Genomic DNA, 27467 nt, shown 5'->3' with positions numbered 1-27467 from the left:
TTTTTCAGTGCTATTATAATTTTGAACAGTCACTAAATGAACTGTTGAAAGTCGAGGACTATTTGTATGTGAGCCTTTCCCTTATTTGCAGAGCAAGAATACTGCATCCACACGAATGCTTGTTGGATTAGAATGTGTATTTATTTTAATATTCTCTCCTGTCAATAATAACAAAGTCAGAGTTTCATGTGTAAAATTTCAATTTAGCAAGGACTATGTCAATTTATCTGTTTTTGATTCCTACTGATTAAAAACAGGATGAGTTACCCTTCACAGTTCTTAAAATTGCTGTACCAAGCAATCTAATAAATCCCAGGAATGTGAAAAAAAATCTATTCCTAAAACATTTAATGGATTAAAGCAGGTAGAATAAATATGAGAACGACCCATTCAAACATTTCAAATTCATTGAAGTTCTGCTTCAATTCAAGAGTTCCAGCAACAAAACTGAGATAAGCATTTGTGCTCTTAAAAAAAAAAGTAAAGGAGTCCCTGCAGTTTTTATTCCTCTAGAGCAGGGGTAGGCAACTTTGGCTCTTTTATGACTGGTGGACTTCAACTTCCAGAATTCCTGAGCCAGCATGGCTCAGCATGGAAACCTCTCCCTTTCCTCTCAGCGTGGCTGGCTCAGGAATTCTGGGAGTTGAAGTCCACCAGTCATAAAGCGGCCTAGGCCTAGGCCAGGGGTAGGCAACCTTGGCTCTTTTATGACTGGTGGACTTCAACTCCCAGAATTCCTGAGCCAGCTTGGCTCAGCATGGAAACCTCTCCATTTCTCCTCAGCATGGCTCGCTCAGGAATTCTGGGAGTTGAAGTCCACGAGTCATAAAAGGGCCAAGGGTGCCTACCCCTGCTCTAGTCATTGCCAACTATAGGGAATGGTACTCATCTTAGTTTCAAGGCCATTGAATCAGTGCTGTCCAAAAACATTTCCCTGGCCATGTGGCCAGCATGACATATGGAGCGCTATACATGAACACCAACTGGTACTAACTGGCAGTAAAAATTCTAGATGAAACTTTTTAATTTCACAATACATAGATAGACTTAACCATAATTTCAGCTAGGAAACTGAGCATCCTAGACCAAGCCAAATCCAAAAACAGCATAGAATTCCTGGAAACTGGCACTCAAACAAATGAGCCATCAACAGGCACACCGTGGTAAACAACATCTACATACCATTCAAGAGAGATAAAAAAATATATAAAGGTAACAAAAAAGATCAAAACTCCTCCTCACCAGCAATCAACACCCAGATAAGCAGAGACAGATGAGAGAGAGACAGAGAGAGAGAGATAATTTGGATACTGTTATCCTTTTTTCAAAGGGAGACGGTGGCTCAGTGGGTTAGGATGCTGAGCTTGTCAATCAGATGGTCAGCAGTTTGGCGGGTCGAATCCCAACTGCCGCGTAACAGAGTGAGCACCTGTTACTCGTCCCAGCTTCTGCCAACCTAGCAGTTCGAAAGCACGTAAAAATGCAAGTAGAAAAATAGGGACCACTATGGTGGAAAGGTAATAGCGTTCTGTGCGCCTTTGGCGTCTAGTCATGCCGGCCACATGACCACGGAGACGTCCTCGGACAAGCGCTGGCTCTTCGGCTTTGAAACGGAGATGAGCACCGGCCCCTAGAGTCAGAAACGACTAGCACGCATGTGCGGGGGAATCTTTACTTTTTTATCCTTTTTTCAAGAGCTCAAGATTGCATATGTAGCATTCTGTCCACCAGTTTCCCCCAACAGTAGCATAACTATGAAATATATCAGGATGAATGAGATAATAGCTGGCGCCAGTCTGAGATTACTTTGAATCAATCTCTTGCTTGCTTCTTACCTGATTCAGTACAGGGGTTCACCAAGGGATCTTTTTACTCAAAGGGATTATATGGGTTGCTATCCTGGGCAGCTGGGACTTCTTAGTTGAGGCACCCCAATTTGATTAGATATAGATATAGATATAGATATAGATATAGATATAGATATAGATATAGATATAGATATAGATATAGATATAGATATAGATATAGATATAGATATAGATATAGATATAGATATAGATATAGATATAGATAGATAGATAGATAGATAGATAGATAGATAGATAGATAGATAGATAGATAGATGAAGACCATTCCCTTGTCTTTCACTTTAAATACAGCCTAGCAGGGAATTTAACCCTCGTTCTCACCATGCTTTCTTTCTTTAATTTTTATTATCGAACTTGTTTAATTCTCCCAGCAGGATTGCTTGCAGAAAAATGGAGACGTTATTTAGACAATAAAGCCCATGTTTCCCCACCAATTCCTCTCCTCCCAGCCTGGTGATCTACAGCCATTTTCTGTAACCTTTATCTGATTGCATAAAATGCTATGACAATTTTTTTTAAAGATTAAAGCATTCCAGGTTTGGGGGAAGCCCACTTCTACTTGCCAATAAAATGCAAGATGAGACGAGAGAAAAATACTCTTAATTCTCCTTCTAATATACGCAATTACTCAAAAGGCATGAAGTTCCACTGCAGCTGATTGTTCCCTGGGGAGCCATGAGTGGAAGCAGGAAACAGGGGAATCAAGATAGGGACTGAGATGTGATGAGCTGTCAGAAAGCTGCAAGCATACACATCCCCAAGGATTATTTAACTTGGGAACAAGCCTGCTCCGAGGGGATTACTTGGAGATAACTGCCAGAGATAGGATGTGAAAAATGATTGAAGGAGATAACAGAAGCCCCACAAGACAGGAAGAGGCCCTAAGGACACAGACATTTGCTTTGTGGTTTTGCTTCCATGCAGCAGCCGAACATTAATGTACTCGATGGGAAATGGCAAAAGAGAGGTAGTCCTCGAGTTATGACCATGATTGAACCCAAAATTTATGTTACTAAGTGAGGGATTTGTTAAGTTGCCCCCCTTTTAAGACTTTTCTTGTCACAGCTGTTAAATGAATCACAGCAGGTGATAGTTTAGTAACCCAGTTATTAAGTAAATCTGTCTTCCCCATTGACTTTGCTTGTCAGAAGGCTGCAAAGGGGGAAATCACATGACCTTAGGACAAAGCAACAGTCATAAGTGTGAACCAGTTGCCAAGCATCTGAATTTTGATGCAACAAGGGTCGTAACTGTGAAAAATGGTCATGAGTCACTTTTTTCACTTCTGTTAAAATTTAGAATGGTCACTCAATGAACTGTTGTAAGTCAAGGACTACCTGTACAACAGAAGTGAGTCTTTGGCTGTATACATCTGTCAGCCTTTTAGGGTAAATCAAAGTCATGCAGGCCAATATTTTTATTATAAAGATACTTTAACAGAATCTTGCAAGTCTGAATGTACTTCCTCCCTCCCTCCTGAAGGAGAATCTTGTGTAAATCATTTACTCAGGTTGTAGTTCTGCCCTGCATTCAAGTTTCTTTTATCCAACATTAACTCTGTAGTAGCTCTTCCTCCTTTTCTCAAGGCCATTCCTTGTGTCCGCTACAACTCTTGGAGAGTGTTTTTCCAAACGCTTCTCTTCAAAATCCATATTCATATAGCAATAGCACCTAGACTCATATACCGCCTCACAGTGCTTTACAGCCCTCTCTAAGCGGTTTACAGAGTCAGGATATTGCCCCCCCAACAATCCGGGTCCTCATTTTACCATCCTCGGAGGGATGGAAGGCGGAGTCAACCTTGATCTTATCAGGATCGAATAACCACTGCACCACCAGAGCTCAGGACATGAAAGGAAATTAAAGGAAATTTACTAAATTACTTCACCAGTCTTTTGGTCCTTCAGTTTCCTGGTAATTACCTACAGTAACCTCATTTTGGTGACTAAACCATGGTTAGTCTCTGCTTGTTGATTCTGTAGCAAGAATTGGACAACAGAGTTTTTCATTTCATTATCTGAGGGAGCACCTGCTGCCAGCATCAATTTCCCATCGTCCTGTGCGCTCCCACAGGGAGGGCCTCCTCAGGGTACCGCCGGTCAAGGATTGCCAACGGGCGATCCCCAGGGGGAGGGCATTCTCTGTGGGTGCGCCTGCCCTATGGAATCAACTTCCAACAGACTTCCCCCGACCTTTGTTCGTTTCGCCGGGACCTAAAAACCTGGCTCTTTGAGCTATCTGGCCTGGACTGAGGGGTTTTAATGATTTTAAATTGTGATTTTGATTTTTTGGGGCTATATTTAATTTAATTTTATTTTAATTTTATATTGTATTGTTTTTAAATTCTGCCCTGTAAACCGCCCTGAGTCCTTCGGGAATAGGGCGGTATATAAACCGAATTAATAAATAATAAATAAATTTGTGCCATTAGATTACTCAATAGCTTCAAGAATTTCAAGGCATCTTTCCATAGGCAATGATCCTTTCATAGGAGACAGTATGGGCTTTCCTGGTCTGCCTTAGATGACTCTTTTCAAAAAATGATGGTGGGACATTTGATGTGTTCTTAAATAAATTATGGATTCCATAGAACTTTTCTTCCCCGTGTTGTTACCTGAAATCACTGGAAGAAATCACCTGGAATCTCATATCACCAACATGCAGGTGACATTCGGCAGTTTTTTCTTTCCATGTTATTCCATATGCACATTCAGATACACACACACAATATGCCATTGTCCCATGGCAGATTTTACTGTGATGTCATTTAAGGTTGTGTTTTTTTTTCCCCTGCTATGAAATAGTTGTGCTTTAAGGGAAAGTATTGTAAGGAGGAACAAAAGATAAAAAGAAGAATCTGTGAAAAAATGACATGCATTATTTTTAAACTGCATTAAAAGGCTTGCTTTTATTCCCAGAATGATTGCCCATCGCCGTGGTGTCGAGCAAAGTTATATCTGTTACCAACGAATCGTAAGAAATATTTGTAAGCAAACTTGAGCTAGGAACACTGGAGCCCAGTAAGGCGTTAGTTCTCATCAGCAATCTTCAGAGGGCAGGATACGGTTGATTTAGCTGAAGGACGCACAGCCTGTCAGCCACATCGCCCAATTTCAATCTTGCTTTGCTCAGTGCAAAACCAGGTGCCAAACAAAACATACCTCTAATATCTATGCTTCAGTCCCATACATGCCTGTCATCCTACTCCACTTTGGGAATAAGCATTGCCCAGACCGAAGAAAAGTAATAAACCAAAGAAATTAAGGCATGTAGTTAAAAAAGAAAGGGATGTATACAGGTAGTCCTCGACTTAAAACAGTTCTTTTAGTGAGTGTTCAAAGTTGCAATGGCACTGGGGGGAGGGGAAACACAATGGAGTTGGACAAAACCTAGCAGATCTTCTTTTTCAAGCAGAAAAAATGTCCATTTTTTCACACTTACAATCATTGCAGTATCCCCATGGCCATGATCAAAATTTGGATGCTTGGCAAATGGTTCACGTTTATGGCGTTTTCAAGGTCCTGGAGTCATCTGATCCTTTTGTGACCTTCTGATAAGCAATGTCAATAGGGAAGCCAGATTCACCTAATAAACCATATTACTAACTTAACAACTCTGGCAAGAGAGGTCATAAAATGGGGCAAAATTCACTTAACAAATGTCTTGCTTAGCAACAGAAAATTTTGGGGCTCTGTTGTGGTCATAAGCCGAGGACTACCTGTACAGTTCTTGGGGGCCCTAAACTGGTTCCCGTAACACCCTTGTTGCATGAGCTACATTGGTTTCTGGTTTGCTTTTGGGTCCGACTCAAGGTGTTGGTTCTTATCTTTAAAGTCCTTCATGGCATGGTTCCATGGTATCTGAGGAACCACCTCACCCCAATGGGATTGGCCCACTCCACCTGTGTTGGCAGAAGGGGCATGCTGCGGGCCCCATCGGCCAAGGAATTTTGGCTGATAGAGTCCAAGAGAAGAGCCTTTTCTGCTGAGGCCCCCATCCTTAGGAACATTTGTGCCCTGAAGACCTGGCTCTGCCAACTGGCATGGGGCCCCAATAGGAGCATGCCATTCTGGAGGCTAATGGACTAAGATAAGGCCCCATCTCCTTCTCCCCCATGCAATTTGCTGTCTTCTTTCCCATCCCCAAAAAATGTTCCTTCTTTTTAGCGTTACTGTTTATTGTTTTAATCTTTTCATTTCATATTGTTTTTATTTATTGTAAGCTGCCTATATTCACCTCTAAGAGAGATGGGTGGCATATAGGTTTAATAAATAAATAAAGCTAAATCTGGTTTACACTACAAGTAGGCCTCGACTTACAACAGTTTAGTCATCGTTCAAAATTACATGGCACTGAAAAAAGTGACTTATGAACGTTTTTCATACTTACAACCGTTGCGGCATCCCCATTCATTATCAAAACTCAGATACTTGGAAACTGGCTTGTATTTATGAGAGTTGCAGTGTCCTAGAGTCACGTGATCACCTTTTGCGACCTTCCGACAAGCAAAGTCAATGGGAAAGCCAGATTCACTTTACGACTGTGTCACTAACTTAACAACCGCACTGATTCATTTAACAACGGTGGCAAGAAAGGATGTAAAATGGAGCAAAACTCACTTAACAAATTTCTCACTTAACAACAGAAATGTTGGGCTCACTTTTGGTTGTATGTCAAGGACCAGCTCTATTGCAAACCAATAGAGTGTAGCCATCAGAGGGATTCCTATACTAATTTTCAATATTAAAATGATTCTTCTGGCTTTTTGTCTTTTTTTTTTAGTTTGTGTCCATATTCTCCCATGCTGTTCAGTGGATATCACAAAATTCCCTGGCAAAATTTGGTGGCGGCTGAGGAAGACTTGCTATCAAATTGTTGAACACAGTTGGTTTGAGACGTTCATCATTTTCATGATTCTTCTCAGCAGTGGAGCTTTGGTAAATATAAAACCTATAATTTCCACTTCTTATTTAAAAAAAAAAATAGATGTGATTTGTGTTATCACCTCAGTATGTGGTTCCTTTTGGATATGATGGGAAACACCCTCTATTGCTAGTTTGGAAGAAAGATTCAAGGTTCATAATTGTCTTTTGTTAGCATAAAGCAGACATGTCAAACACAAGGCCTGGGGGCCGGATGCGGCCTGCGAAATGGTTTCATGCGGCCCGCGAACCCATCCTGGAAACAGGGAGGGAACGGCCGCCACTGCCTTGGCCCTGGCCCAGAGACCCTCCTCCTGCCAGAGACCCTCAGATCTGTCCCACTCCTGTCCGGGCCCCCATAGGCGCCCTTGATGCGAACGATGTAGAGCTGGCCACGCCCACCCAGTAGGCCATACGCACTCTAGCCACGCCCACCCAGTAGGCCACACCCACCCCGGCCACACCCACCCGGCCCCCTGAGGGCAACCGCAATGCTGATGCGGCCCTCAATGAAATTGAGTTTGACACCCCTGGCATAAAGGGATGAACAGTAGATTTTAGGAAATCCTTGATTTGATGATGAGTTGTTAATTAGAGGCCCTGAATTCTGTACCTTAGTTGGAGAATTTCAGGCATCTCAGTTTAGATCAGAGGTGTTCAACCTTGGCAACTTTAAGACTTGTGGACTTCAACTCCCAGAATGCCTGCCAAGAATGGACACCCATGGTTTTGATGATCAGTACATGTAGGTAAGTAGGATCTCTGGCTAAGACAATAGAAAACAGTTGCTGATCAAAGTCCCCGCTCTTTTCACCGGGACTTAAAAACCTGGTTGTTCGAATTGTCTGGCCTGGACTGAGGGATTTTAAATTTTAAAGTATTTAATTAAATTATATTAAATTAATTTTAAAAAAATTAATTTTATTGTTATTAGGAATTGTGGGCCTGTACTAATTTAATTCCATTTTATTCTTTTTTGTACTGTTTTAATTGCCCTGTGAACCACCCTGAGTCCTTCGGGAATAGGGCGGTATATAAATTCAACTAATAAATAAATAAATAAAAAATAAAAACATGCAACGCTGGTGCTGGAAACTGATCTACTGTTTGAGCAAGGAGTTGGACTAGAAGACCTCCAAGATCCCTTCCAACTGTAGAAAGAATGCAGATAAGAGCAACAAAGATGATTAGGGGACTGAAGGATAAAACATGAGGAACGTTATAGGAATTGGGTTTGTCTAGTTTAATGAAAAGAAGGGTGAGGGGTGACATGATAGCAGTGTTCCAATATCTCAGGGGCTGCCCCAAAGAAGAGGGGGTCGAGCTATTCTCCAAAGCTCTTGAAGGCAGGACAAGAAGCAAATGATGGAAAGTAATCAAGGAGAGATGCAACCTAAAACTAAGGAGAAATTTCCTGAAAGTGAGAACAATTAATCAGGCTTGCCTCCAGAAGCTGTGGGTGTTGCAATCCTGGTGGTTTTTAAGAAGAGATTGGACAACCATTTGTCTGAAGTGGTATAGGTTTTCCTGCTTGAGCAGGGGGTTGGACTAGATGACCTCCAAGGTTCCTTGCAATTGGGTGAATCCGTTATTCTTTTCAAAAAGAATATCTGCAATGGGAAATGCTTTAATATGCCATTTTGTTCTCCCAGGCCTTTGAAGACATCTACTTGGATGAAAGGAAGAACATCAAAACCATGCTGGAATATGCAGATAAAATCTTCACCTACATCTTTGTCTTGGAAATGCTTCTCAAATGGGTGGCCTATGGCTTTAAGAAGTACTTCACCAATGCTTGGTGCTGGCTTGATTTCCTCATTGTGGATGTAAGTAGTGCATTACTTCTCCAGATGGGCATTGTGCAGCAATGTGGTTGTGGGCAAAGATCGCTAGCTGAATGGGACTTAATTTTCCTTAGGGTGATGTAAAATGAACCCCTGACATTCGGTGTTTGCAAATTCCATGTAAGATAACATCTAAGGGAATTTGCCTTTTCACTCTGGAATTAAATATCTGGATGCAAATATAGATCTGAGTGATCTCGTGGTTCAGTAATTAGGAATGAAAAATCACGATGGTTTGCAATTGCAGTCCCTTCCTTAAGTGGTTCTGAAGAAAAGTGTAAGTTCATTTCCTCTCTTGTGCCTTTTTGTTTTTTTTTTTGTTTTTTTCCCCCTCTTTAGTAAGATTTATCAAGAAGAAAGGGTTAGGGTTACAAGAATTCCAGCAACTGAACTGAACTTTGAGAGCTGAAAGTACCACATATATGGAGAGTTTCCAGAGTCTTTCTTACACTTTTTCTGTCAGGCAGGTCTTTTCACCACTTAACAAGGAAGCTTATAATTGGGCATAATTAGAATGGTAGGAACCCAAATTTTGTACTATATTGGCAAAACAAAATTGCCATAGCTGTAGTAATTGCAATTGTATCCCCTAATTAGAAAAAGCTTAATTCCCCAATAACGTAGTCCTTCATTTCTATCTCCACAGTCTCTTCTCAGTGCACGGATAGTCCTCAGCTTACAGCCATAATGGGGACCAAAATTTCTGTTGCTAAACAAAATGGTTATTAAGTGACTTGTGCCCAATTTTACAACCCTCTTTTGGCCATGGTTATTAAGTGAATCACTGCAGTTGTTAAGTGAATCATGTGATTGTTAAGCGAATGCTGCTTCCCCTACTGACTTTGCTCGTCAGAAGCCAGATGGGAAGGTCAAAGAATGCTACCACTGCAATCTGAATTTTGACCATAGGGCCTTTGATCAAAGGGTCGTAAGTACGAGGACTGATCATAAGTCCCTTTTTTCAGTCCCATTGTAACTTCAAATGGTCACTAAATCAATGGTTGTAAGTCGAGGACTATCAGTGCCTGATTTCTAAGACAAATCTTTCTAAAGTTATTTCTTGCAAAGCAGCCTAGAGTATCTCCCAGAGTGCCAAAATAGCAGAAATGAAAAGAAGTTTAATAATAGATCAGTGATGGCTGGTTGGTGCTATAAAGACACTGGAAGTCCCTAGTTGGAAAATGACCTTTGCTGACCTTTGCAACAAATTCAGGCCTCAAGAAATGCTGAATTCCTCTTTCTGAAAGCTCTGCTCAAGCTTTAAGAATTTAGCTCGTCAGAAGATTTCCATTTAGAAAGGGATTAACAGTGGCATAAAGGGTGGTCCTAAAAGAAGGTCAATGTTCAGATTTAAGATAACAAATTTAGACATGTTGTCAGGAAATACCTTCATCCTTACTATACTTCTAACACATTGGAAGCTTCTCAGGTTGGCTGGGAACAAAACAGATTCTTTAGCAGTAGAAGAAAGTTTCAGATTGGTTGGTTTTTGTTGAAGATAGAAAAAGAATGAGAAGCTTGATTTTTTAAATCTTACTTACTTACTTACTCACTTATCTATCTATCTATCTATCTATATCTATCTATCTATCATATGTCTGTCTATGTGCTAGATTATTATGACCTTTTTCATGTCAGTCATTAAGCGAACGCAGTGGTCATTAAGTGAGTGTATAGGCCTTTCATTTGTAGAAAATAATAATAATAATAATAAACCTTTATTGTCAAAGTACAACATGTGTACATTTTAGATTAGCTGAGCCTCCCCCCGTGCTCTCTCCCCCCAACACACAGTGACAACAAACCCTCCATCCCACCACACCATGTGAACCAACTACACCACACACCGGCCTCCCAAGTCAATTCTGCATAAGATTATGTCCCATTTAAAAGCCTAACAGCCCACGGATAAAAGCTATTTTTCAGCCTGTTGGTACGGCTGGCTATATTCCTATATCTCCTACCGGATGGTAGGAGAGTAAAGAGATACCGTCCAGGGTGTGAGTCATCCCTGAGAATCTTCCTCACTCTTCCAAGGCAACGAGCCCTGGCGATGTCATCCAGTGGTGTCAGGGAACAGCCCACAATGTCTTGTGCTGTGCTCAACACCCTCTGTAATACTTTCCTGTCCGCGGCTGTCAGACCAGCATACCAAACCACAATACGAGAGGATGCTCTCTATAGTAGACCAGTAAAAGAGGGTCATTAGCCGTTGTTCTACCCTGTTCTTCCACAAGACCCTAAGAAAGTGAAGCCTCTGTTGGGCCTTTCTAGCCACCTGAGTTGTGTTAACTTTCCAGGTCAGATCTTCACAGAATCAGAAGTAAACGGCAGTTTCTGACAAAAATATTGTAATTTTTTATTATTATTATTTTAATTCCATTTATATCCCGCCCTTCTCTGAAGACTCAGGGCGGCTTACAAGCTTAGCAATAGCCTTTATTCTATGTATATGCCTGCTTATTAGTGGCATTATTACAAAGTCAGCTTAATTGCCCCCAACAATCTGGGTCCTCATTTTACCTACCTCGGAAGGATGGAAGGCTGAGTCAACCTTGAGCCTGGTGGGATGCGAACCTGCACTAATTGCAGGCAGCCGGTGTTACTTAAGGAGGCATTAGCCCACTGCTCCACCAAGGCTCTTGGTCATATGATCACAGGGAGGGGTTGGTGGCCATTGGAACATTGCACCCAGGTCATAAGTAAGGAGTTACCTCAGAGAATTCTGTCTTCCAAAGTAAATCTCCATATCTCTGGGCATTTTTTGCAAGTGTGCAGGTTTTTAATCACCTCTATTTTTGCCAGTTTCCTTACAACTACTGCCTTCCATCCTGGCTTCTGCATCCTTCTTTTCCTCAAATTCAGAAAGAAAGGAAAAAAGAAAGAAAAGAAAGAGAAATTAGTTGCATAATATGCTCATGTGAAAAAGAATTTGAATTTTAGGGTTTTATATATCAGGACATAGTAAAAAGCATCTACTGTAGTCCCTAGTAATTCTTAAAAAGTAGGTAAATAAAACCTCAGATGAACAATTACACATATGTCATCATTTATAAACACCTTGGCTATTTCACAATTTAATAAACTCTACCTTCTGACAATTTCACTTCTTTTCTCCTCTTGTTTGAAAATATTTTAATTTTTTAATTATCCGTCATATTTTTTGTTTTGTTTTTTTAAAAAGTAATTCTGAAAGCAAATTGCTCATCAAATTAAATAGTAGTAAGTAGGAAACAAATGCAGGTGGGGGGGGGGAAGTCTGTCATTCATGAAGTATTTCTGCTGAGCATTGTTAAGGATTTGGGTGTCTAGTGTAGTCTTCATTTGCCCCTGAAAAATAATTTTGTCCTCTTCTTGGATGCTGTAGAGCAGAGGATATATGATTTCCCCAATTTGATCAGTTCTTAAGAAAATGAATAGCCAGAGGAAAAAGGACGTGCAGGTCGCACTCATGTCACCAGAGCATTGCCAAACCATCTTTGCCGCTCTTCCATCAACCATACAAATGCTCACAACACCCCCAGCAGTGCCTCTGGGAATATTTTGCACATGAAAGACTTGGGCCAACACCTATTTTTAGAGAGGAGGAGAATTCTGTGCATTGGGTAGTGCCACTGTTTTAAAAACAGAGTTTTTAGAATAACTGCTACTGTTGGAGAAGAGCAAGCAGAGCTGGGGGAGGGGGCAGAATTAAACAGGTCATAAGTTTAGAATATAGGGACGTGATGGCTCAGTGAGTTAGGATGCTGAGCTTGTTGATCAGAAGGTTGGCAGTTTGGCGGGTCGAATCCCGAGTGCCGCATAGCAGAGTGAGCGCCTGTTACTCGTCCCAGCTTCTGCCAACCTAGCAGTTTGAAAGCACGTAAAAACACAAGTAGAAAAATAGGGACCACTACGGTGGGAAGGTAACAGCGTTCTGTATGCCTTTGGCATCTAGTCATGCCAGCCACATGACCATGGAGACGTCCTCGGACAAGCGCTGGCTCTTCGGCTTTGAAACGGAGATGAGCACCAGCCTCTAGAATTGGAAACAACTAGCACGCATGTGCGGGGGAACATTTACCTTTACCTTTAAGTTTAGAATCCATATGTTGCCACAAGCAATCTAAAACCAGCCCTCCCCCAAATCCTATTGACTCTTATCTAGTGCCAGCTTAGAGCTAACAATGACTTGACTAGATTCTTGCTCTAAGTTTGAGCAATATATCTTCTGAACTTCTCAACATATGGTCCTCATTTTTTGCATCTGACATTAATCTACTTAGCACTAAAGGGATGTTACATAAGGGTCAAAGGAATTCAAGGGGAGCTGGACTTGGATCATTTGTGGCAACTTAAGGACTCTAAGCTGATGACACATTTACTACCACCCTCCAGCCATACCTGCTCTTCTCCTGCAGCTACAGACCAGCCATTTACAACAGTGTGGTTCATTGGAGCTGCTTGTTGCAGAACAGCAGGGCTAAGGTAGGATTCATTCCAGTTATACAGATGTGTAATCCTTACTCAGAGTGATGATCCAACCTCATTTTGGAAATGTCTTCAACCTATTGTGGTCAACCTGTGACCACAATTGAGCCCAACATTTATGTTGCTAAGTGAGAAATTTGTTAAGTGAGTTTTGCCCCATTTTATGACCTTTCTTGCCACAGTTGTTAAGTGAATCACTGCAGTTCTTAAATTAGTAAAATGAATCTGTGAATCTGGTTTCCCCATTGACTTTGCTTCTCAGAAGGTCGCAAAAGGGGAACACGACTAGGATGCTGCCACCGTCATAAATGTGAGTTAGTTGTCAAGCATCCGAGTGTAAATCACGTGACCATGGGGATGCTGCAGTGGTCATAAGTGTGAAAAACAGTCATAAGTCACTTTTTTCAGTGCCGGTGTAACTTTGAATGGTTACTAAATGAACTGTTGTAATTTGAGGACTACCTGTAGTTCTTTTTTTCCTAGGGAGGCATCAATCTCATCTATACAGCCCTTAAGCATTTGCAAAGTTGGATGGACTCTGGCATCTGTCAGTCATACTGCCATGAACATAAGAACCCAAAGAATTTTTGTAGGCCCAGATAACGCACAGTCAACAACTCTAATTTAAGCCCATAAACATGTGTCCTTGGCATTCTTGAGGTTGTCTTCTTTAAAAATCTTCTTTTGTTTGCAAGTTAAATTTATCCACCATCAGTAATACCTTTTTTGCTTCCTTTTCATATTTGGGATTATAAGGAATAACAAACCCAGGCAGCAAGTAAGAACACACTTCCTGATTTTTTTTATCATCCTTCTCAACCAAAAACTTATTTCCTTTATGACCTGCACATGAGTGCTCAGGGAAGATAAATCTTTTATTTACTCTTGTATTTTTATCCATTTCTTCAGCCAAACAAAGCTCTGAGGGTCTTCATAATCATAACCCTAATCTTGATTTAAAATCAATACGATCTGCTTCTTTCAAGCATGCTTTTTCGAAGTCATGGCATAAAAAAAAAGACTTTGGGAAGCAAATCCGTTTTTTTTATTTTGGGGGATTTAAGTGAGATAAAAAGATTGTGGTTTTCCTCTCTTTCTGATATCTTCAAGAAAAAGGAGATAAATGAAGAATGGAGGTGGATCACTTACCATTTCTACTAAGTTATTTTTCGTAGTTGATGGAAGGACCATCATGAAGACAAAGGCTATCTTTTTTCCCTCAGAAATTACTTCTATTCATCTCAGTTCAGAAATAACTCTGCTGCTGCCATATTGTCATGGAGTGATCCAGCAGCAAAGACTACTAAAAAAAGTAGTTAATTGTTTTATCCCAACTTTCAACCTGAAGCAGTTGTAAACTCAGCCCAGACTTGGTTCAGAGAGATTAATGTGTCACATAAAAAGTTGGTCAAAATGAAAAGTAGAAATTGAATGGGGCATTGGGCAGAGCAGGAATTGGAGACATTTTAGTACCAGTGGGCATATTAGAAATGTGCGGGCATTCTTACAAAATGGCTGCCACATGGGATAAGTGTTTCTTATGGGGCATAATCAGTTATAAAACACTGATTTATTTTATTTATTTCTATCCAGCCTTTATTACTTTTACAAATAACTCAAGGTGGCAATTTTACCTAACCATCCTTCCTCCTTCTATTTTCCCCACAACAACAACCCTACAAAGTGGATTGTGCTCAGAAAGAGAGATTGGCCCAAGGTCACCTGGTTAGTTTTCAAGGCTAAGGTGGAACTGGAATTCACAGCCTCCTGATGATTGACCCAAAGGCAGCTATCTAACTTTCATGGCTAATTCAGGACTGGAACTCACTGTCTCCGGGTGATTAGTCCAAGGTCATCCAGCTGGCTTTCATAACTAAGTTGGGACTAGAACTCACCGTCTCCCACTTTCTAGCCTGGTGCCCTAACCACTAAGCCAAAGGGGTTCTCTGACTACTAAAATGTTACCTACATCTTCTTCTACAGGATGTTCCCTATTCTACCAAGTTAGGCAGCTTTTGAGTATTTTTTATTTTCTAAGAAAGAATTTTGTGGCCCATATGGGAAATTTCTTCCCAATACCTTGGATTTCCACTGTCATTCAAGGCTGATCATACTGGACCAATTCCATTCAAAGTACAAAGTACAAATCTCCTCAATTCAATCAGTTGTGAAAGTCACCAAGTTACTCTGTGAAACTGGCCTAATTTTTCATCATCGTAGTTAGGTAAGGATAAGCAGTAAGCAGTGCTGCCTTCCAGTTCTTGGAATAAAAGCTGGCTAAAAATAATCATAAATGAATATCAGACTCATTATGTTAAGAGGTAAGTGTTAAATAGCAGGTTCTTTGGCGCAGGAATGAAGATGCGGAACGGAGTACAGGGTAACTAATAGTTTTATTTGTGTAGAAACTGTACTGGGGAAATGGCTGCAAATAGCCGCAATATATAGTCTAGCCCCTAGGCGGCAGCCTATAGGTTTGAATCAACTATTGCCGCCCGGAGATAGCCAATTGCAGCACAGGAGACTTGTAGTCTGGGTTGCTGGAGAGCCGTTAGCTGCTCCAGCAATCCACGTGGTATTCCTCACGAGCCCAGTACATAACACCCCTCCCCTCTTAGAATGGACCATAATAATACCAATTAGTCTCAACAATTGTCAAGACTCACTATTCAAACACACTAAAGTAAAAGTGATAATAATAATAAAATAAAATAAAACAATGTAGGTTACAATGAGATTAAACAACGTCTCAATTAATAGACTTCAAAAAATGGCACATTAAGACAGTTATATCATAGCACTAGTTTCTGTAGAGTAGTGGCAACAGGAATTACAACAATATATAGCTCTTTATTTTACAATGTAATCTGCAAGATATGAAGGAGACTTGTGTGCCCTAGAGGAACGTCTCGGAGTTCCCATCACTTTGTGGTCTACCAGTTTACCCAGTGGGGTGGGTAGACTTGTGTCCCTTTGTGATCCTGAGTCAAGGGGATTCGATGCACTCTGGCTGGCCTCTCCAGGTTGGCCCACCCCAGAGTCAGACTGTGCGGCAGAGTAGGCACAGCGGTGGCTGAAGTTCAGTTGGCTTGCTCCTTCAGGGGACCCATGCTGCATTCCAGGGCTCCCCAGTTCTTCCTCCGGTTCCACCTCAGTTAAGGAGGAAGAGTCCTGATAGTCCATGTGAGGACTGGCTTGGCCACAAGTTTGAGGACTTTGGGGGAAACTTATGACACAGTCCTCACTTAGTGGCCGTTCTGGAAACTGTTTCCTGAGCTGATTAATGTGTTGTTTGACAACTCACCCTCCCTCCAACCCCACTTCATAAGATAGGGGTCCGGATGCCTTGGTAATTTGACCAGGAACCCACAGATTCCCATGACCATAGTTCCTGGCCCAAACCCAATCGCCCATGTGCAGCCCCCTCGGGGGTTTTGGTCAAGAGGCTTCTGCTGCCACTCTATCTAGATGCAACCTGTCCAGTTTAGTGATCAAACGCCTCCCCCAATGTAGTTCTGCAGGACTTTTACCTGTGGCAGTGCAGGGCGTAGAATGCTGGCAAAGTAAAAAATCTGCCAGTCTGTGATGCCAGTCACCTGTGACAATGCACTTGAGTGCTTCCTTCGTTTTCCTCACCATGCTTTCAGCTTGACCATTAGAAGATGGATGAAAAGGCGCAGACGTTGCATGTCTGATGAGATTAGCTCTTAGGAAAGCCTGAAATTCTGTAGCAGTGAATTGAGCCCCATTGTCGGAAACTAAGACATCTGGCAACCCATGTGTGGCAAAGAGTTTTCTCAGCACCTGGATGGTCCTAGCAGTAGTCATGTTAGGAACTGGAATTACTTCCAGCCATTGGAGTGGCTGTCCACTACTATAAGGAAGAGCTGTCCCTGAAAGCGTCCAGCGTAGTCTATGTGAACCCTAGACCAGGGAGTGTGTGTTTCCTCCCACCTGTAAACTGGAGCCTTTGGCATTTCAGGCCTAGATTTCTGGCATGTATAACAACCATGGACTTGAGCCTCAATGTCCTTATCAAGGCCGGGCCACCAGAGGTAGCTTCTAGCTAAAGCTTTCATTCTGACAATGCCTGGATGGCCTTCATGTAATGATTGTAAAACCCTATCTCTTAGGGAAGTGGGAATTATGACTCTGTTTCCCCATAATATGCACCCTTCATGAGCAGATAACTCATGCCTCCTGACAAAATAGCTTTGAAATTCTGAGCCTGGACTTTTTCCCAACCAGCCCATGTATACCCATGACAGCACTCTACTAAGTATTTTATCTGTGGCAGTTTCAGCAGCAATGTCCCCTGCATGGAGGGGAAACTCAGGTATGTCCTGTATGGACAATATCCTAGCAGCAGGAGCCAGATCAGGATCCATTAGTGGCAGTGGTAGTCTGCTGAGGCCATCAGCATGGCCCATTTCCTTGCCCAGTTTGTGAATTAATTTAAAATTGTATGCAGATAGGAAAATAGACCATCTCAATATTCTTGGAGATAGTATGTGGGGGGTGGGGTTTGTTTGTCCATTGTGAAAAGTCCCAACAGAGGTTTGTGGTCAGTGTAGACCGTGAAATCCCTGCCATATAAATAGTCATGGAATTTTTTTATTCCAGCAACAATGGCTATGGCCTCTTTGTCAATCTGAGCATAGTTGCGCTCAGCAGAAGACAATGTCTTTGAGTAAAATGCTATAGGAACCTGTTTCCCATTTTTTTTCTTTGTGACTTAAAACTGCCCCCACCCCATAGGGCAGGGGTGTCAAACTCAATTTCATTGAGGGCCGCATCAGCATTGCGGTTGCCCTCAGGGGGCCGGGTGGGTATGGCCTGGGTGGGCGTGGCCTACTGTGTGGGCGTGGCTAGAGTGCATTTGGCCTACTGGGTGAGCATGGCCAGCTCTACATCGTTTGCATCAAGGATGCCTATGGGGGCCTGGGCAGGAGTGGGACAGATCTGAGGGTCTCTGGCAGAAGAAGGGTCTCTGGGCCAAGGCCAAGGCAGTGGGGGCCGTTCCCTCACTGTTTCCAGGATGGCTTCGTGGGCCATATGAAACCACTTCGCGGGCCGGATCCGGCCCCCGGGCCTTGTGTTTGACATGTCTGCCATAGGGAGATGCATCACATGCAAGACATACAGGTTTAGACTCTTTGTAGTGAGTTACAGTGGACTTTTCTGACAATAATGCTTTTAATTCCTGGAAACTTTTTTCATGTAAGTTAGTCCATTTTCATGGATCTTTCTTATCAAGAAGCCTGTGGAGGGGCTCTGCTATTGCAGCTTTATGAGGTAGAAATGTGTGATAGATGTTTAGGAGACCCAAGAATGCTTGTAGCTCTCCTTTTGATTTGGGCCTGGGAGCCATTTTAATGGCCTTCACTTTAGAATCAGTGGGGTGAATGCCATTAGCATCAATTCGGAAACCCAGGAATTCTGTTGAAGAAACCCCAATACTACACTTGCTCTTTTTTAATTTGTGGCCTGCTTCATGAAGCCTCTGCAAAACAGCCCTGAGCCTCCTGGCTAGCACTTCTGGGGATTCCCCTGCAATAAGAACATTATCAAAATAAGGGCAGACACCCTGAATGCCCTTGAGTGTACGCTCCATTATTCCCTGAAAAATACCCGGTGCAACACTGACTCCAAACTGTAAGTGTTTAACTTTGAAAGCCCCCCTGTGAGTCATGATTGTTTGAGCTGCAGCTGTGGCCTCGTCAACCGGCAATTGTTGATAGGTTTGTGCTAAATCAAGTTTAGCAAAAATAGTACCCCCTTGCAAGGAGGCTAAAATATGGTTGACCACTGGCACCAGGTAAGTGTGTTGCTTGAGGGCTTTATTTAGAGTGCATTTATAGTCAGCACAAATGTGAATTTCCCCATTGGCTTTAAGTGGAGTGACTATAGGAGTTTCCCACTCCCCACCATCAACAGGCCGTAACATGCTCTGTTCTACAAGCTTATCGATTTCGGAATCAATTTTATGTTTTAAGGCAAAGGGGACCCTATGAGGCTTAACCCTGATTGGAACTATGTTGGGATCTAGCTTAAATGAGATAGGCGGGCCTGTGTATGTTCCAAGTGTTGATTCAAAAACATCCGCGTATTCCTCGCACATTGACGCGAGGTCTGCAGTTTGTGTCTGGTTTATGCCAGTAATCTGAATACCTAAGGCATCAAACCAATCGAGTCCAATAAGACTTGTTCTCTGGCCCCCTACTACTATTACATCCAGGTGCCCCAAAAACCCTTTAAACTTAACCAACAAAGTGGATTCTCCCTTAAATTTAACCTGAGCATTTTGAAAGTCCATTAGGATTATATCTGAGGGTTTTAGTTTGGCCCAATTGTTACTGCACCTACACACGAAGTTAAAAGTGTCTTGAAAAATGATTGAGACTGCAGAGCCAGAGTCCAATTCCATCTTACAAGGAATTCCTTGTAGCTCAGCCATGAGCTTAAGTTTGGGTTTGAGTGGGCGTTGAGCCCCGTTGCGGCAAACGCTTCTACGGCTTCTGAAAAAATCCCACACTAACTGGACCCTGGGCCCCAGTACCTCTTCCGACTGGTGTTTGGGTGGCCGGTCTCTCTGGCGGGCTCTGCAAACCACCGCAATGTGGCCGGTCCTTCCACAAGCTCTACATGTGGCTGAACGAAATCTGCAGTTGGCGTGAGAATGGTTGCTGCCGCACCCCTTACATCTCGGTAAGAGAACTGCCTTGTAACTGTCTTCTCACTGCTCGCTGTTGCGGTGTTGCACGTTGGGTTGCTTTTGGAGTCAGTTGATTTCAGGTTCTTCTTCCTCGGAAGATTCTCTGGTGTGTTTGGCGTCCTGAAGGTGGACTGTTTCTTTGAACTCTGTCGATTTGGTGGGCTGTACTGTTTGCACAGTGCCCCCAGCAGCTTCATTGGTCATCACCTCATCTTGTGCTTCAGAAAACGTTAAATTTGGCCTAGCAAATAGTCTCTGCTGAAGCGTTCTGTCCCGTAGGCTGCAGACGAGCCGATCTTGTAGACGTTCTTCTAAATTTGAAAATTTGCAAAGGCATGTGGCCTGCCTCAGGCCCGCTATGAACTCTGAAGCTGATTCATCCGGCTGCTGCACTTTTTGGTCGAACTTGAACCGCCAAGCCATTTTGGACATCTTGGGCTGGAAGTGCCTGGTTAGCTTCTTTTTGAGATCTGCATAGGAGACCGCTTCGATTGGTGTCAATGTGAAAAGGTTCTTGGCTAAATCAAAGGTTGCTGGGCTGCACACGCAGAGTAGCGTTGCGGCCTTCAGTCCTTCTTCCGCGATCTGATCAGCTCTGAGGTAGTTTTCTACTTGCAATAAATATGATGGCCATTCCTCTGGGTGTTTCACGTCGAACTCTCGCAGTTTGCCAACCTTCGGCATTCTCTCTTGCTGGATCCTGCATTCTTCCGGATCCTGCTTCAAGCTCAGGGAATGAGTCCACTGAGCATGAGGTCACCAGCGTAGCTTGCTAGCTGACCTTGAGAAGGGGGGGGGGGAAATGCCTCTTCCCTCTAGCGTGTGCTGCCTTTCCCTCATAGACTCCAGCTCTTTATTTGGTGAAGCAGGATCCCATCCTCGTCGCCACTGTTAAATAGCGGTTTTTTGGTGCAGGAATGAAGACGCGGAACGGAGTACAGGGTAACTCATAGTTTTATTCGTGTAGAAACTGTACTGGGGAAATGGCTGCAACAAGCCGCAATATATAATCTAGCCCCTAGGTGGCAGCCAATAGGTTTGAATCAACCATTGCCGCCTGGAGATAGCCAATTGCAGCACAGGAGACTTGTCTGGGTTGCTGGAGAGCCGTTAGCTGCTCCAGCAACCCACGTGGTATTCCTCACGAGCCCAGTACATAACAGTAAGCACAGCCTTTTATTACTTAGCACATTGCTAAGCACATTGCGCTTTAGATTGTAAGCCGCCCTGAGTCTTCGGAGAAGGGCGGGATATAAATGGGATTTTTTTAAAAAAGCTTATTTCATTAGTCTGCTTCTCAATGCCTTTTATGTGAAACTCAAGAGTAGGAATAGACAAATACTTTTTGTTAATTTTCCCCAATTTCTTTTTGAGGAAATTGGCAAATATTGGTCCTTGCTTGGTGAAAATAAAATAAAAGCAAGCCCTTTGTCCTTCTTTGTTGTTTTTGTTAGTTGCGAAGTGGTGTCTGACCCATCGCGACCCTATGGACAATGTTCCTCCAGGCCTTCCTGTCCTCTACCATCTTCTGGAGTCCATTTAAGCTCACGCCTACTGCTTCAGTGACTCCATCCAGCCACCTCATTCTCTGTCGTCCCCTTCTTCTATTGCCCTCCATCTTTCCCAGCATTAGGCTCTTCTCCAGTGAGTCCTTCCTTCTCATTAGGTGGCCAAAGTATTTGAGTTTTAGCTTCAGGATCTGGCCTTCTAAAGAGCAGTCAGGGTTGATCTCCTCTAGGACTGACCGGTTTGATCGCCTTGCAGTCCAAGGGACTCGCAGGAGTCTTCTCCAGCACCAGAGTTCAAAGGCCTCAATTCTTTGGCGCTCAGCCTTTCTTATGGTTTGTCCTTCTGTATTAGTCCAAATTGCAACTTTCCCCAATTTTGAAAACTTTGAACTCACCTCTTCAATGGGTTTTTAAAGAAAACTTGGGGTGGGTAGAACCTGAATTCATTGACATACAAGTAGTCCTCAATTTACAATTGCAACTGGGACCACAATTTCTGTCGTTAAGCAAGGTGTTTGTAAAGTGAGTCATGCCTAAACTTACAAACTTTTTTTGGCCATGGTTCTTTAGCAAATAACCACAGTCACTAAATGAATCACTGAAATCATTAAGCTATTCTAGCTTTCCCCATTGACTTTGCTTATCAGAAGCTAACTGGGAAGGTCACAAATGGTGATTACGTGACCCTGGGATGCTGCTGCTATTGTAACCACATGCCAGTTGCCAAGCATCCATGTTACTATGGACACTATATCAGTTGCAAATCACTTTTTGCAGTGCCATTATGACATCAAATGGTCATTAATGAATGGTTGCAAGTCAAGGACTGCCACACTAAAAAAAATCCATTTTTTATTTCATAAATAAATTTTGAGAACCCTTTTGGCAGCATGCCAAACCTAATTGATCAGGTTTCTGTTTTACTTCTAGTTCTTGCATTTGACTCGAGATTGTTGTTTCTTTTATGCTTATGAAAATTTTTGCAAAGCTTCCTAAATTCATACCAATAAAAGGAACTTATGCAGATTCACAGCCATTCTTAGTCAGGGGAAGCCCATGTCAAGTATGCTTTGCTTCTGAAGGCAAAAGCAATTTAAAAGGGCAGCTAAAACCAATTTTCCTTTTAAATTAACCCCTGCAGCCTCCCCCCTTCCTTTGCCCCCCCCTTGCTTTAGCCCAATCAGATCGTTGATTCAGGTATGTAGAGACGGCCAAGACCGTTTCATCTCTGTGCATAACTGAAGCCAATTCTTCTTGTAAAGCTGGGCATCCGAGAAGCTACAGTAATCCATCAAACAAAGTCTATTTTTGTCCAGGAGAGAATCCCTGAAGATGTGCTTTGATAATGGAGTCTAAAACATCACAGAATTTTGCCTCTCCTGCAAAAGGGAGGAATAACGGGAAAAAGCTATGTAAAAGAGTTGCATTATTGGTTGTGAAGGCACAACCAAGACGAAGGGAAAATGACAACCAGCCACAGCATGCAGGACAAGACGAGATATCCCATTATTTGTGCTAATTGTTTAGGTAGAGGAAATTTAAGTCCATATTTGAATTCAGGAAATGCATTGGTGAATTTGAATTCATTTGAATTCATTTGAATTCAGGAAATCCATTGGTGGCGCCACCAAGGCGCAGCCTTGGTGGCGCAGTGGGCTAATGCCTCCTTAAGTAACACCAGCTGCCTGCAGTTAGTGCAGGTTCGACTCCCACCAGGCTCAAGGTTGACTCAGCCTTCCATCCTTCCGAGGTAGGTAAAATGAGGACCCAGATTGTTGGGGGCAATTAAGCTGACTTTGTAATAATGCCGCTTGGGGTGTGTGTGTGAAAGCCCTAATAAGCAGGCATATACATAGAATGAAGGCTACTGCTAAGCTTTGTAAGCCGCCCTGAGTCTTCGGAGAAGGGCGGGATATAAATGGAAATAAAATAAATAAAAATAAATAAATTAGCTCAATTTAAGAAAAGTTACTTTTGCTATGTAAATGAATATAGAAAAATTGTGGCTATCCTTAACAAAAAAAATACATAGCTAGACCTTGACTTGCAACCATTTTCATTACTAAGCAATGCAGCCATTAAGTGAGTTGTGCCAATTTTAGGAGGTTTTTTGCTGCAGCAAATCGCAGTTATTAAGTGAATCACTGCAGTTGTTAAGTTAGTAACGTGGTTGTTAAGTGAATCTGGTTCCCCCATTGATTTTGCTTGTCAGAAAGTTGCAAAAGGTTATCACATGACCCCGGGACACTGCAACCGTCATAAATATGAGTCAGTTGCCAAGCGTCGAATTTTGATCACATGACCGTGAGGATGCTGCAACAGTCATAAGTGTGAAATGCAGTCATAAGTCTCTTTTTCCAGTGCCGTTGTAACTTCCAATGGTTACTAAACAAATTGTTGTAAGTCGAGGACTTACCTGTGGCTTTTTTAAAGGTAAAGGTAAAGGTTCCCCCGCACATGCGTGCTAGTCGTTTCCAACTCTAGGGGCCGGTGCTCATCTCCGTTTCAAAGCCGAAGAGCCAGCGCTTGTCCGAGGACGTCTCCATGGTCATGTGGCCGGCATGACTAGATGCCAAAGGCTCACGGAACGCTGTTACCTTCCCACCGGAGTGGTCCCTATTTTTCTACTTGCATTTTTATGTGCTTTCGAACTGCTAGGTTGGCAGAAGCTGGGACGAGTAACAGGCGCTCACTCTGTTACGCGGCACTCGGGATTCGACCCGCCAAACTGCCGACCTTCTGATCGACAAGCTCAGCGTCCTAACCCACTGAACCACCGCATCCCACCACTTTTTTAGTTTCATTTAATTACATAACAGGAACACAGCATATAAGAGATAAAGTACAGATATAACAAAAATTCTTGTGCACGCATCCCGTGATTATGATCACCTGTTCCGCTGCAAGCTTGTGGTTTCTTTATCAAGGTTACCACAACTCTGGAGTCCTGCTTAAGGCCTGAATTTTATTTTTGTTATTTCAACATAAGAACCTTTAGACCAGTTGTCAGAGTTATCAGAATCCTGATCAACTCCATGTCCCTTTCTGGGTGTCTACTTCAGATTTGTAATACTTCAGCTTATTACAGAGGAAAGATCCAAATAAGAATTTCTCACACTTGCCTGTCATACAGATTTCAGAAAATTCCTACAAGAGGAGCCAAGAAAAAGAGGTAACCCTTGGCAGAGCATTTGATTAGCTACTAAGCAACTTCTTATTCAGGAACCTAGTTGAAAGCCAGCCGTCTGCCACATCATCTTCAAAATGAAGCTGCCATATGGAGTAAATATATTGATGGCGTGAAATGACTTTAATTGTTTTCTGAATTTTCTTTCTCCAGTTGATTAGCAAGATGCAGTTTGTGTGGCCTGAGCAGTAATTGGGCAATCTACTATAATCACTTATTCTCAAAGAGCTCTAGCCAAATTCAAAGCAGGTCCCCCCTTTTTTTTATGCCATTCTTTTGTGGAGCTGTTTTAAAGTTTCTTTTGAAAAGGTATTGAATTTCCTACTCATCTTTGTAAAAAGGAGTAGGTGGGGGAAATTGCAGAGTGCTTCCAGGAAAAATGAGGCATCAAATGGAGCACTAATGATGTATCTACTCTAATATGGTGCCTTTGGAGAGGGCTGAAAGAGAGAGACCTACAGTATTTAGTAAGACACATAAAGTGTTATTTACGCTCCCTACTTCTTCCTTCTAACGAGAGGGTAGCTAGGTGTGTAAACCCAAGACATGATGAAAATTCCCTAAATCCACAACATACGGACAGACTTGACAAACTAGATTGCAGAATAAGAATTGGAAGGGACCTTGGAGATCTTCTAGTCCAACCCCCTACTCAGGCAGGAAACCCTATACCAGGGGTGTCATCCAGAAGCCGCGCCCACCCCATTGCCAGCAATGGGAAAACCGTCCCGATATGTGGCACAATGTCACGTGACGTCGTGAGTTTGACATGTCTGCCCTATACCATTTCAGACAAATGGTTGTCCAGTCTCTTCTTAAAAACCTGTTGATGCACCTAGAACTTTTGTAGGCAAGTTGTTCCCCTGGTTGATCATTCTAACTGTCAGGAAGTTTCTCCTTAGTTCTAGGTTGCTTCTCCCCTTGATTAGTTTCCATCCGTTGCTTCTTGTCCTGCCTTCAGGCGCTTTGGAGAATGGGTTGAATCTCTCTTCTTTGTGGCAGCCTCTCAAATATTGGAACACTGGTATCATGTCTCCCCTTGTCCTTTTTTTCATTAAACTAGACCCGTGGTGGTGAACCTAGGGCACAGGTGCCAAAGGTGGCACGCAGAGCCCTCTCTGTGGGCACGCGTGCCGTTGTCCCAGCCGTAGGCCTTCAGCTGGATTTTATAAAACTTTTTCACTTTAGGCCTCCGCTGCCGTGTGCAAGAAAAAAAAGGTTCAATCAATCAATTTCAACTTCTCACGGGGGAAAAAAAGATCTCGCAAAGTTGGAATTGATTGATTGAACTTTTTAGTCCCACCCAGTTTGCTGTTACCACTGCAGCCACGCCCACCCAAAGGGCCACGCCCACCCAAAGGGCCATGCCCACATGGCACGCAATGATACATAAGTGGGTTTTGGGTTGCAGTTTGGGCACTCGGTCTCTAAAAGGTTCGCCATCACTGAACTAGACGTATCCAATTCCTGCAACCATTTTTCATATTTTTTAGCTGCCAGTCCCTTAATCATTTTTGTTGCTCTTATCTGCACTAGAATCTCAATGTCTTGTTTCAACTGTGAGCATCTTAGACCAAGCAAGTCCAGAAACACTAGCAAATTCCTTGAAATCTGGCCCTCTGACAAATTGGCCATCCACAGACACATAGACATAAACAACATCTACATACAATTTGAAAGAGGCAATTAAAAAGATAAAAAGGAAACAAAAAGACCAAAATGCTTCCTCACCAGGAATAACACCCATATAAACAGAGATTAACACTAAGATAGAAAACCGAGATCATGGCATCCGGCCCTCTCAATTCCTGGCAAATAGATGGGGAAGAAATGGAGGTAGTGACAGATTTTATTTTCCTGGGCTCCAAGATCACTGCAGATGGGGACTGTAGTCAAGAAATTAAAAGACGCTTGCTCCTTGGGAGGAAAGCCATGGGAAATCTAGAGAGCACACTAAAAAGGAGAGACATCACCCTGTCAACAAAAGTGCGTATAGTCAAGGCTATGGTCTTCCCAGTTGCAATGTATGGCAGTGAAAGTTGGACCATAAGAAAGGCTGAGCGCCAAAGAATTGAAGCCTTTGAACTATGGTGCTGGAGAAGACTCCTCCGAGTCCCTTGGACTGCAGGGCGATCAAACCGGTCAGTCCTAGAGGAGATCAACCCTGACTGCTCTTTAGAAGGCCAGATCCTGAAGATGAAACTCAAATACTTTGGCCACCTAATGAGAAGGAAGGACTCACTGGAGAAGAGCCTAATGCTGGGAAAGGTTGAGGGCAAGAGAAGAAAGGGACGACAGAGAACGAGGTGGCTGGATGGAGTCACTGAAGCAGTAGGCGTGAGCTTAAATGGACTCCAGAAGATGGTAGAGGACAGGAAAGCCTGGAGGAACGTTGTCCATAGGGTCGCGATGGGTCGGACACGACTTCGCAGCTAACAACAACAAACACTAAGATTAATACTAGATCAATAATCAGGAAGGAAACAGTACCCCATTTAAAAAACTATTTACTCAAGCAATCAAATAGTAAACAATAGCAAGGAACTACTGTAAACAACAATTCCCACCAACATTGACAGGGCAAACTCTGCTTCTGTATAACACTGATGATATTACCTAGTTTGGTAAAGAAATGTTTACAAGAAGACAACCACGCTCAAAGAGCACCAAGCACTGCATTGTCCTCTCTCCCCCTCCTCCCCCTCCTCTTTTCTGCGAACCCCATTCCTTTTTAGCATTGATCGTATTACCTAGATTGGTAATGAAATGTCTGCAAGAAAACAACACAGAGCCTTGGTGGAGCAGTGGGCTAATGCCTCCTTAAGTAACACCAGCTGCCTGCAATTAGTGCAGGTTCGCATCCCACCAGGCTCAAGGTTGACTCAGCCTTCCATCCTTCCGAGGTAGGTAAAATGAGGACCCAGATTGTTGGGGGCAATTAAGCTGACTTTGT

At 42.8% G+C, this 27467-nt stretch overlaps 1 protein-coding gene across 1 annotated transcript in view; it reads left to right on the top strand.

Annotated features, from left to right (window-relative positions):
* Window positions 1–27467, top strand: part of LOC308678418 (sodium channel protein type 5 subunit alpha-like) — a gene marked incomplete at its 3' end in the record, with an annotated part of 408240 nt that overhangs the window by 322982 nt on the left and 57791 nt on the right. The window contains exons 19-20 of the mRNA XM_081345599.1: window positions 6651–6805; window positions 8443–8616. Of these exons, the coding sequence (XP_081201725.1) occupies window positions 6651–6805; window positions 8443–8616 (329 nt within the window). The remainder of the gene's footprint in view (window positions 1–6650; window positions 6806–8442; window positions 8617–27467) is intronic.

Source organism: Vipera berus, assembly GCF_964194415.1.
Source record: "Vipera berus genome assembly, chromosome: Z".
Classification (NCBI taxonomy): domain Eukaryota; kingdom Metazoa; phylum Chordata; class Lepidosauria; order Squamata; family Viperidae; genus Vipera; species Vipera berus.
The sequence above is the reverse complement of the archived record's forward strand: the minus strand, read 5'-3'. Positions and strand labels throughout refer to the sequence as shown.